This window comes from Plecotus auritus (genome assembly GCF_963455305.1).
Source record: "Plecotus auritus genome assembly, chromosome: 9".
Taxonomy (NCBI): Eukaryota; Metazoa; Chordata; class Mammalia; order Chiroptera; family Vespertilionidae; genus Plecotus; species Plecotus auritus.
Genome location: NC_137783.1, coordinates 113,195,799 through 113,208,922, shown reverse-complemented (window position 1 = coordinate 113,208,922; position 13,124 = coordinate 113,195,799). Strand labels below are relative to the sequence as shown.

Here is a 13,124-nt window from a genome sequence, read left to right as displayed (position 1 = left end):
GAGGCCTGGTGCACGGGTGGGGGCCAGCTGGTTTGCCCTGAAGGGTGTCCCGGATCAGGGTGGGGGTTCCCTTGGGGCATGGGGCAGCCTGGGCGAGGGGCCTGTGGTGGTTTGCAGGCCAGCCATGCCCCCTGGTGACCCAAGTGGAGGCCCTGGTATCTGGGGTTTATTTATCTTCTACAATTGCAACTTTGTAACCTGGAGCAGAGCCAAGCCTTCTGCTTGCTCCTTGGCAGCAGCCATTTTTGGGGGGATTTATGTATCTTCTATAATTGAAACTTTGTAGCCTTAAGCAGAGGCCTGGGCAGGCCAGGGTGTGCAGAAAGCTTGGCTTCCTCCATCACCGGGGGCAACCCTAGCCTCCTGCTCTTTCCAGCTCCGTAGCTGCCGCCATTTCTGTTTGGGTTTATGTATCTTCTATCATTGAAACTTTGTAGCCTTGAATGGAGGCCTAGGCCGGCAAGGGCAGGCGGAAAGCTTGGCTTCCTCCATTGCCAGGGAAACCCAAGCCTCCCTCCTGCTCTCTGTGGCCGTAGCCATCTTGGTTGGGTTTATTTGCATATTCGCTCCTGATTGGCTGGTGGGCGTGGCTGGTGGGTGTAGCAGAGTGATGGTTAATTTGCATGTTACTCTTTTATTAGATAGGATCATTGTATAGCATCCCAACTAAAACACAAATAATAATGCTTTTATACATGGGGATAATTCATACACTGTATTCAATCAAACAAATAAATTTCAGGGGAATTCAAGAGTAGAAACATACTATAAAATATCCTGGAGCTTTAGTTGATTATCAGAACTAAAACTGGTTCAGGTGAATTATTTAAGAATATCTAGAGGCATGTAAAGATTAATATAATCACTGTGATTATTCATAAGTTTGTTGCTCCAAAATATTCTCCACTACTAGCTCTATAAGAAAGCATTTAGTTCTTAAACCCCTGGGTACAATAAACCAATTATCTCACAAGACCTGGAGTCCAGAGACTATCTCCTATTGATGTCTAAGCTCATAATTCAAGTGGCATGGACACTGTAAGACTGAGTCCTTCCAAATTGTGCCTTTTGAGACTGAGATTAGTGAAACTGCCTACAATAAAATAGCATAGGATATTCCTTGTAGGCCTCTGCTCCCCCAGGATAAGAATTGTAATGGGACCTGTTATAATTAAATTCAGTATTATGTTGAGCCTCAGGCTGAGTAGTGACACCATTTAGTTGTGGAGGTAAGATAACCAGATTATAGACAGAGGAGCTGTGAATAAGGTGAGAAGGGACAATTCAGTGCTTCCATGATAAGGGAATGGTGGATCCTAGGCTGGAGGTCCTAGGTCCAGTCACAGCAGTGAAGATTTAGTCTTTGTGGTTGTCTGAAAGATGGCACAACTTCTTGACTTGACAAAAAGTAAGGTAGAAGATTAATTTGATATTTAAGCTTAGATGTATATGTTGTTCATAATTTTTGTTAAGCTAGCCTTAGAATTTAGTCCTGAACTACATTTGCTCAAAACCATATTTGTTTTTATTAAATTTTATTCTATTCAGATTCAAAGGATGCCTAATATTATATAAGCTTATTATATACAAATATTTAAACCAAAGCAATGATTTAGCAATTTAAAATTTAGGATTGTTAGGATACCTTTCCAAAACAATATATCCCAAGACACACGTCGGATAACCTGCTGTCTTGAGCCAAGAGTTGTGTTTAAGTTTACTTAGGAAGCAAAAATCAGCATCAAGTGCATTGTGTGACTGAAGAATATATTATGTACCTTTGGAAGAATTTAATTGCTCATTTTAAAAAGAGGACAAATATCTAGTAACCTGAACACCTGCACTTCCCAGACTTAGTCATTTTCTATGTTGGGTTATCTTTGCAAAGTGATTTCTTACCATTCGGTTTGGCTGATTTTATGAAGATAAGGCTCTTTCCTTTATTAACTCAATCTTCCAACATAAGATCAGTTTTGTCCTCACTTCTTTATTGAACCAATTTTTCTCTAGTATTCCCAACATCTCCTTTCTCCTTATAACTATAAGCGCAATCTTTGAGAGGTAGTAGCAGGAGTTAAATATACAAATTGTTGATCTCATTCATGATGATTGGGCTTTTACTTTTTTGACTGTTTAAGATGGTAGGAAATTCTATCTTGGTATTCAGGAATATATTGACACTACCTCTAAAAACTATGTAATATTGATAAAATGTATTTAGCCAACTGGATAATACTTTCTGAAAAAGAGAGAGAAAGAGAGAAGCAAGGGAAAAAGAGGTATAGAGAATTTCTTTCTACTACTTTTCTTATCCATAAAAGCAGAGCCCTATGTATTGATGCATTGAGACAATTTATTACTGAAGAAATTATTCAATAGCCAGTTGCATGTTATTGAATGTTAACATCTATCCCCAGCCATATCAATAAAAAAGTTGGTCTTTATATATTTAAAATCTTTGTGATGTTTAATTTGGACAGGATCATGGAATATCCATTGCTTGGATGATGGCAGGTTATAACAGGACCAGTCTTCAACCAACCATCTTCCTACTGCTTGGAATTCCAGGGTTGGAGGCTGTCCACAAATGGATTTCCATTCCTTTCTGCCTGGTCTACCTACTGTCACTGATGGGAAATGTTGCCCTTGTATTAATTGTCAAGACAGACCACAAACTGCATGAACCTATGTACTTCTTTCTATGCATGCTCTCAGTGGCTGATCTGATGCTTACTTCTTCTACACTTCCCAAGATACTCAGTCTCTTCTGGTTCAATGACAGAGAGATCTACTTTGAAGCCTGCCTCACACAAATGTATCTTATCCATTCTCTGTCTACTATGGAATCTGGGTTTATCTTGGCCATGGCTTTTGACAGATATGTAGCTATCTGCCACCCACTGAAACATTCCACTATCTTAACACCTATAGTGATTGTAGGCTTGGGTATGTTCATTGTCTTCAGAGGAGCTGTCCTCCTCAGTCCACACCCCTTCCTACTGAGGTGGCTTTCCTATTGCAAAACTAATGTCATCTCCCATACTTATTGTGAGTTTATGGCCCTGATAAAGCTGGTTTGCACTGAGACCAAGATTCGGAGAGCCTACAGCCTAATTGTGGCATTCCTGACAGGGGGGTTGGATTTCATATTGATCATTTGTTCCTATATCCTTATTCTCTTCACTGTCTTTAATCTTTCATCCAAAGCTGCTCGCCTGAAGACCTTAAGTACCTGTGTCTCCCATGTATGGGTCATCTTGGTGTTTTACACACCAGCCTTTTTCTCTTTTCTCACTCATAGATTTGGTCACCACATTGCTCCACATATCCACATTTTTATAGCCAATATATACCTTCTCATTCCACCTATGATGAATCCTATTATTTATGGTATTAAAACCAAAAGAATCAGGGAGGGATTCTTTAAATTGTTAGCAGTCAAATGTGTTTGACTTTGCAAGGTTTGTGATTCCCCAAGAAAGATGAGAGTTTTATTAAACAGGAAATGTTGAAAATGAATCAACATTGCCTTGAAGTATAATACTTTTCATCTAAATTTTGGATTAATATTGGATAGCAAAGATTGGTAAGTATATTGACTTCAGTGAGCAGTAGCAATTACAGAAGATACAGAAGAAGAAGAAAAAATTAGAGCAAAACTTATAATTATTATTTATCTTCCCTAACCTTGTATTTAGTATAGTATTTGGGACTTATTAAGCCATAAGTAACTTTATATTGAAATAATTTTAATTTTAATGAAGTCTAATTTATCTAATTTTCTTTCATGAGTGGATCATGCTTTTTGTGTCATATATAAGAAATTGATTGCCTAACTTTGGGTTATGAAATTTTTCTGTTAAAAAATATTTGAAAACTTTATGTAGTTTGAGATATGAGATTTAGATTAAGGTTCATATATAATACAAAGATAATAATCCATAATCCATGGTTGTGAACTTGAGTCTTAAATAAAATAATATACATTAATCATTCTGAACATAATAAAATATAATTCCTCCTTTATGCAACAAAGTTTTCTAATGTCTTTTTTTACCCTCCTAAATAAAATAATAGTAAGTTTTTAAAAAAACATAAGTACCCAAATAATAATATAAAAGTAGCAATATATATATTGTGCATGACAACACTAGATGATATAATAAAGTAGTCAGGTCCTTGTACTTACGCATAGAATAAATGTGAATGTGAACGTTATAAATGCCAGTTAATCCTGGTATATTTTATCAATTACTCAAATGCCATGAAAAATATTGCATTTGGTGATGTCATTTTTCTTAAAAAGGAATTTTTTCCTATTTAAAAATGTTGAAAAACTTGTTATTTGTCTTAACACAACAATGTACAATATTCAATTTACATACATGATAGTTAATTTTCTAGAATATCAAGTTCATGTTTTCATTTTAAAACCATGTAAAGATAATTTATGATAACTAGTATAGCAAAGTTTAAAAAGCTACATTCAGAACAATAAATACAAAGCCAGGTAAAATTATACATTCAGAACATTATAGTATTTATTTTATTTTTTCTACCACCATTTATCCCCTTAGTCCCTCTTCCACCTCCATCCACTCCCCTCTCCACCACAATCACCTCACTCTTGTTTGTATTCATTAGTTCTCTCTCTTATTTCCCCCTTTTGTTGCTCAATCCCTCCATTCCCTCTGCCTGCCCATCCCTCAAAGCTGTCAGCCCACTCTCTATGAATCTGTCTCTATTTTGCTTGTTAGTTCAGTTTGTTCATTAGATTCCACATATGAGTGAAATCATATGGTTTTTATCTTTCTCTGACTGGCTTATTTCCCTTAGTATAATATAAAGTATTTCTTAACTACACAATGTTCAATTGCATATCTGAAATTTCTCTCAGATACAGAATATTTGTGGAGGGTTGAAAGTATGGAGGAATTATCTTATGTGTTGCAGGAAGATTCTCTCTGGTTTATACTTACTAAATTTAATAGTGCTTCCCAAATTGTGACAATAACAAAACCACACCAAGAAATTTCTAAACGCTCCTTAAAGTTCATCAACTCTGTTAGGAACCACTGATACAATTATAGCACTAATCATAATATCTGATTCATAGTAAACACCTCATAAATATTGGCTACTCTTATTGTTTTTATTATTGAAAATAGAGAGAGTAAAGTTAATAAGAGAATGCTAAATATGTTTTGAAATTAAGCTTTTTTAAAAAAAGTGTGTTCATGTGGAAATTTATGATAATACAATGAAAGCATTAAATTACAAATATGAGTCTGAATAATTCAATAGCAAACAAACAAACAGAAAAACACCCATGGAGTTAGCTGAAGTAGTTGAAATGTCATGTTCTCTGGGTGACTAGACATTTGACTTTTCTATGTGTATTTGGATTAAGACTACATTAGATAGCTTCTGGGATTAAGAAAAATAATTCTAGAAATAGTTCTGACGTTAGTACCTGATTTCTGATTAGACTCAGAAATGATGTTGTTAAGAAATTTAACTGTGCTATTGCATGTATGCATTAAGTGTAAGGTCCCTTTTAGTCTATCTGTAAGTCTAATATGGATTACAAATAATTACGGCTCTGAGGGATGGGAGGTGGTATCTTCTAGGCACACAACAATGCCTATTTTGAGTTGCAGTTTATTGACAAATTCTTGTCTTGATTTTATTTTCTCCAGTATGTAGACCATGAAACTCAAGATGCAATTAAAAATTAGCTCTCAGATGTAAATGACAATGTTTTTCTCTATTATTATAACCTGTATTTTCTATTAAAAGCATTGTGGCTTTTTAGAATCACCCTTATAAAGCAGTTTAATGTTTACCAGTTTTATACCTATCTCTCATAATTAAGGGGACATCATTCAGCAACTATGTTCTAGGATAAGACAGTTGGAAATATTTACCATAGGTATATCACAAAGACTTCCGATATGATAATAAACTTTGGAGAAAGTCTCTACGATTTTTGTGAAGCGACATATCTCAAGTCAGAATCACAGGAATGTAAATTGCTTCCCTGTCTGAAGCACCCTTCTTTTAAGAACGTGAAAAAATTGGAAAATATCAAGGAAAATGAGATGATTAGGGGTATAGACATCTATATCCCTTAAAAAAAAAAAAAATACAGCATAGCCTAAGGACATTTATTGATGTCTTCACATATTTAAAGGACCATGATAAGAAGTAGATATACCTTTTTCTGTATGGCTCCAAAAGGGAGCCAGCATATCTTTTCTTTATTATTCTTTACTAGAGTCCCAGTGCATGAAATTCGTGCAGGGGGAGGGTGTCCCTCAGCCCAGCCTGCACCCTTTCCAATCTGGGATTCCTCTCACAATCCAGGACTGCTGGCTCCCAACTGCTCGCCTGCTTGCCTTCCTGATTGCTCCTAACTGCTTCTGCCTGCCAGCCGGATCACCCCCTAACCACTCACCTGCCAGCCTGATGCCTAACTGCTCCCCTGCCAGCCTGATTGCCCCTAACTGCCCTCCTCTGCCAACCTGGTCACCCCTAACTGCCCTCCCCTGCAGGCCTGGTCCCCCCAATTGCCCTCCCCTGCTGGCCATCTTTTGGTGGCCATCTTGTGTCCACATGGGGGCAGCCATCTTTGACCACATGGGGGCAGCCATCTTGTGTGTTGGAGTGATGGTCAATTTGCATATTACTCTTTTATTAGATAGGATTGTTGAAAGTATTACATATGTCCCCTTTCCCCCCATTGTTTTCTCCCAGCCTGCCCCACCCCCCAGCCATAGCCTTCACCCAACCCCCCCCTCCCCGCCCCAGCATTGTCTGTGTCCATTGGTTATGCTTATATGCATAGATCTCTTACCCCTTCAACACCTTTCTCCCCCCATCTACCCTTCCCTGCCTTCTTCCCTCATGTTTGACAGTCTGTTCTATGATTCTATGTCTCAGGATCTATTTTTTTGTTCATCAGTTTATGTTGTTCATTATATCTTTAAGTAGATGTTAAAAGAGCAGGTTTCAATTTTTTAGAATATGTTTTTATTGATTTTTAGAGACAGAGTAAGGGAGATGGATAGGGAGATCGAAACATCTATGAGAGAGAAGCAACATCAATTGGCTGTCTCTTGCACACCCCCTACTGGGGATCAAGTGCCCTGATCAGGAATGGCACCAGTGACCTTTTGGTTCATGGGTCTTCACTCAACTACTGAGCCACACAGGCAGGACACAGTTTTCATTTTTTAGAAAAGAAGAAGAAATTTAACTCTCAAATAAAATTCCAAAATTTCTCATTATATACTTTGAAGTATCAACTGCAAATCTCAATTTGTTCCTCTGGGGAGGAAGAAAAGTAGGTAGCAGGTTTAACACCGTGATGGAGACTCTGCTCCTTTTGTGTGGTCAGACTAAGCCTGTCAGGACACTCAGCACAGTGAGCTCTGTCTGTGTCAATAATTTCCCACTTATTTCAAAGGGATTAAGAAGTATAAGTAGGCAGTTACACACTAATCATCAGGATGTAAAATACAGCACAGGGAAAATAGTCAATACAACTTTAATAGCTATGTATGGTGCCAGGTGGGTAATAGACTTACTGGATCACTTCATAAGTTATATAAATATCTAACCACTATGCTATACACCTAAAACTAATATAATACCGAATATCAACTGTAATTTAAAAATTTAAAAAAAAATAAAAATTGAATGTCACTGTGAAGGTATTTATGAAACAACAAAACTCTCTCTCTCTCTCTCTCTCTCCCTCTCTCTCTCTCTCCCCCCCTTCTAAAAATCAATTTAAAAAGAGAAAAAATATACTACACTTGTAATAAGTGACAAAGCCAAACCTGAAACTAGGTGTTCCTCCACAGCATGAGGTTCATCATATACCTAAAGATCTAAAGATGCTAATATTGGAGTTAAGAGCAAAAGAAACTTTGTTCATGTAGAAGCCTTAGCCATTTAGTTCCCCACATCAACAGAAGATTAAGAGCCTTTCATTTAAGGGATTTTAGGCTATTTTAATGATCTTAGCTATATGTAAATATATGTTCACATATGTCTTTATCTACATATCAATATATTTATATCTATTTATTTAAATGTGTAAAAAAGAAGAGATGTAATAGGATATGGAATTCCTGATAGTTAACATATTTGTCTTATAATTTGACTTTCTATGAAATAAACCTCTGACATTAATGAGACTATGCTTCATTTAAACTTTACACATCAGATAAGTTTCTTTACCTTATACTAACTGAGAAAAAGGAAACAGAGACATTTGTTTTGATAAGGAAAACTCAGTTTCTGTAATAAAAAATATTATGTAGTATTGTAAGGTTTTTTCAATTTGACATTAAATCCCTCAAAACTAAATGTTTTCTTTGAGACATCCTCAATTCCTCTTTGTTTGATTTGGACAGATCATTTACCTGTGAGCATTAGTGAAGATATCTGGATGGGTTAATATAAACATTACATGCAAAATAAGTGATACTGTTAAAGGTCCAGGGAAGTCTATAACTGGAGATTGGTCAGAAAAGACTAGTGATAAAATATGAGGTAGAAAAGGGGACAAATAATTCATTATACTTTCTGCTTGATTCATGTCTAGTACACCATTTCCCTCGTTAGTCATCAATGATTGTCAGTGCTAATTTCACAAATTCTTTAAAGATTTACAGAGGATTTAGTTATATTGCTTGACATTGTTTTTTCATACTTCATGTCCATTTTAAAATGGAAATCTTAAGCTTACAATTGAAAGGCAATATTAAAAAACAACACAAAAATAAAATGTACAAAATGTCTTTTTATTTGCCACAGAGTATATGGGAAAATTTGTTCTATGTATTTTTAATTTTAGTATCAAAATACTCCTGAAAAAATAGATGTTATTATCCTCCTTTTAAAGATAAGAAAATAATATCAGATAATTGATATAATAGGCAATATCTAGAAATATGAAATTTGAGAAAATATCTGGGTGGAAATATGATCAATCAGCTGATTTTGAGGCAGGTATTGCATGGATAATATTTTATTAGCATTACTCTAAACCAGCAATTTCCAACCAGTGTGCTGCAAGAATCTTTAAAATATGCAATACCTGACTATTTAGTCAGGAAACTGATCTCTTTTCCTTAAGAATGTCAAATAAAAACATGACAAGAACCAACACAACAATAGCCCTGTGGTGTGAATACCCTGTCTTGAACCATAAATACATAGGTCATATCATAAAGTTGTCTCTTATTGGTCACATCGCAGAAGAAGGTTGTGTCTGATTTGTTGATTTTTTGGTACCTGATATCCTTATGTATAAGTAGAGATACTTGATTTTTTTTTAATCACTTTGGATCATAAAGGGTAAGTAATTATTTTTATTTCATTTTATTTTTTTGTAAATCAATCAAAATCATACCTATTTTTGGTCAGGTCAGCAAAAAATATGTTTTTGTCATTCGTTTATGTGTGACATGAGATGAAAAATGTTAAAAATCACTGCTCTAAACCATACTGACTCATAATTCTACTGTTGAAAATGTGGGACTATGGAAAGCTAAATCAGTTTCATGCTGCAAAGAGAACTTTTTGCCTATATAATCAATATATGTTTACTCTCACCAAAGTACAAGTAAATAATCACCATTATGACCCTAATGCCTGCCCAGGGACTTTTTAATTATTGGTTCCTGAGGCTAGCCCTCTGGTGACTGCAAAACCCTCAAAAGATGTCATCTGCCCAATCAGCGAGAACCCTCTAGAGAGGAACAAAGAAAGGTACTCTCATTTATGATCACTGACAGCCATTCACATGAGGCATTCATTTTGTATAAACCTCTTGAAAGACCCGTAGGCACTGGAGGAGGAAGTGGGAGGCAGCTGATTTGTCTGACAGCCTTCTGTGAGATGAGTGCCACCCAGGCAAAAAGACCAGCCAGATGAAGAGGTAGCAGGACTACATGAGACAGCAGCCTTTCTACTGGAAAGAAAAACAGGAGAGGAATTAAAAATATTTGACACTCTATGCAGCATATTAGATAATGAGCAACAAATGGACTCCAGCCATAGGGCTGAAGCAGGCTCAGAAACTTCTCTTGCAGTGCCAGCCTTGAATATTTTAGTGGCTACATTGTAGGCCATTTACAGGGTATACAACATATGGTGGGTAAAAGAAAGGTAGCCATTCAGTAACTTTTTATGGACTTACATAGTATAAACAGCTGAACAAAATATTTTGGCGATGTAAAGATATTTAAGACATAGAATAATGATGAATGGAATTAGTCATACTGAGATAGTGCACGTTAGGACACCACTATGGAGATGTGTCTGGGAAATATGGCTAGATGCTTAGTTTATACTTTATAAAGTGATAGTAACATAAAGATCAAGTAAAACTAAAAGTCATGCTCTCTTTAAATGGTCCAAATATTCAAATTTGTCTTTGATAATCAATCTGATCATATTCACCTAAATTGACTTATACTAGGTTTAATAAGTGTTTTTAATCTAAAATAGCAATGTGCTTTTTATTATGATGGGCTTATATATAAATAATTTTCTAATGAAGTGAAATAAATGGGCCTCATAGGTGAAAATATGTTTTGGAGACATAATCAGAGCAATAAGTTTCTAATTCTCATTTGAAAATCAGCCTCTTTTGTTCTTATTCATTTATATGTTTAATAAAATTATAAGCCATTTAAATAAGCACATGCTATATTTCCAGCACTTATTAGGTGGTATTTATATAGTGGAGCAGAAATGAGATATATGACCTGTTCTTTCTTTTCCCAATGGCAGAATCTACTCTCTCTTTTATCTTTTAGATTTTGAGTTTAAAGCAAATATTACTGGCTAATTCCACATCTCTTCACCACATACTTGAAACAGGCGCAAAATTTCCTACCACTGATTGTCAAAATAGGTATCAAGTATTTTAGGTATAAACAGAGAATATATGTTATGCTCGATCTACTGAAAATAATTTGACAACACTTAGGCTAGAGCAGGTTTAGCGACTCTGAAATGTTATTTCCAAATAGAACCAATGTCCACCCAGCTACTTTCCTCCTCCTTGGAATCCCAGGGCTGCAGGCTGCTCATGTCTGGATCTCCATCCCTTTTTGCCTGGTCTATCTACTGGCTGTGATGGGGAACTGTGTCCTTGTAGTCATCATCAAGACATACCCCAGTCTTCATGAACCCATGTATCTCTTCCTCTGCATGCTCTCTGTGAATGACCTGATGCTTTGCACCACTGTGGCTCCCAAGATTCTCAGTCTCTTCTGGTTTGATGACAGAGAAATCAACTTTAAAGCTTGCCTCATCCAGATATTTTTTATCCACTCTTTGTCCACCATGGAGTCAGGATTCCTATTGGCTATGGCCTTTGACCGATATGTGGCCATCTGCAACCCTCTGAGGCATTCCACCATCCTGACACATGGAATAATCATGGCTCTGGGTCTGGCCATTGTCCTACGTGGCGTTATCCTGCTGACTCCACATCCTTTCTTACTGATGAGGCTTCCCTATTGCAAAACCAACATCATTGCCCACACCTACTGTGAATTTATGGCCCTGATCAAACTGGCCTGTGCTAGTACCAGGGTCCACAGATTATATGGCTTAATTCTTGCATTCCTTACTGGTGGGCTGGACTTCATAATGATAATCTGCTCTTACATTCTCATTTTTCATGCTGTGTTTCGTCTCCCATCAAAGGAGGCCAGGCTCAGGACCTTGAGCACATGTGGCTCACATGTTTGGGTCATCTTAGTGTTTTATATACCTGCCTTTTTCTCCTTTATCACCCACAGATTTGGTCATAACATAGCTCCACACATCCACATCTTTATAGCCAACATTTATCTTCTGATTCCTCCAATGATGAACCCTATCATCTATGGCGTTAAAACCAAAAATATCCGAGAGAAGATTCTTAAAGTCTTCACAAATACGTATGTTTGAGTTTGTAAGATTTTTTTTAAAATTAACCGGCAAGACAGGTGTTACCATGGAACTATGATCTTGTTTATATTCAAGTAAATCTCTATTACCTGAGAAGGTAGAAACTTTTCAGGTAAACATGTGTCATATTCATTTTAAAAAGTATGGTTAATATATGAAATAAAGTAGTCCTGGCAATTGTGTGCTGTTTTGTGAGAAACATGTCTATATTCAATATAGGGTCACTTCTTAATTCATGTCTGCCCAGTATCTAGAATCAAGTTCAAGGTGTATAAATATATGTATATATGTATACATATATATCTGTATATGTATATATTTTAATGGCAAGTACTTGCTCATTCTATTATTTATTGGCTAAGATACGTATGTTGACCTTGAGTAACTGATATATAGGTAGGTGTCAGTACAAATTTATAGAGAGACAGCATTTTTTCTTGCTTGTAACAGTTAATAATCTAGGAACTAAAAGTAGAATAATAATCATGGGCAAAGTATGTATTTGAAAATTTTAAATCTCTTTTTATTTTAAAGAAATTGGGACTATGATTGAGACTTAGCTTATCAAATATTCTCTGGTATTTAAAAATATTTTAGCTTGTAACGAAGTCCTTGATTTTGTTAAGTAACGTAGAGGTTTTATATAACTTAGTATGTGCCACAGCTAAACTTTAGGAAATGTGTTGTCTTAATAATAGCATATACCTTAATAAATCTTAGTTTGGAAAAAATATAAAACAAAAGAAAAGGAAAATAAATGGAAAGTTATAGTGGTCAGATGGAAATCTACATAAACTTTCCCATCCAATAAGAATATTCTTCAATAAAGTCACTTTTTTAAAAGGTTTTAAGAAGTATCAACTTAATACTGAATACTTAGAAATATGGTACACAAAGACACCATAGTAATATAAAATTTTAAATTACTTCTTATGAACTCTTAACATGGATGGCTGACAGTTTCTAATAGATAAAATTTTGGACAAAGGTATCAGACATTTAAAATACCATTTAGTCATTCAGACAATTAAGAAGTTTTTTAAAAAATAAATATGATAAATACATGAAGTATAAATTGACATACAAATCTGTATATTTTTATAATGCTTTTTATTAAAATATCTTTAAAGAAGCATTCTGTAACA

At 35.6% G+C, this 13,124-nt stretch overlaps 2 protein-coding genes across 2 annotated transcripts; both read left to right on the top strand.

Annotated features, from left to right (window-relative positions):
• Positions 1-2,507: 2,507 nt before the first annotated feature.
• LOC308233381 (olfactory receptor 52K2-like) lies at positions 2,508-3,452 on the top strand (the record flags this gene model as incomplete). The annotated part of the gene is made up of 1 exon (XM_080640313.1): positions 2,508-3,452. The coding sequence occupies one exon, from the start codon at positions 2,508-2,510 to the stop codon at positions 3,450-3,452; it is 945 nt and encodes a 314-aa protein (XP_080496439.1).
• A 7,582-nt stretch (positions 3,453-11,034) lies between these two features.
• LOC308233369 (olfactory receptor 52K2-like) lies at positions 11,035-11,979 on the top strand (the record flags this gene model as incomplete). Its single annotated transcript, XM_080640294.1, has 1 exon — positions 11,035-11,979. One exon carries the CDS (start codon positions 11,035-11,037, stop codon positions 11,977-11,979), a length of 945 nt encoding a protein of 314 aa, XP_080496420.1.
• Positions 11,980-13,124: the final 1,145 nt, after the last annotated feature.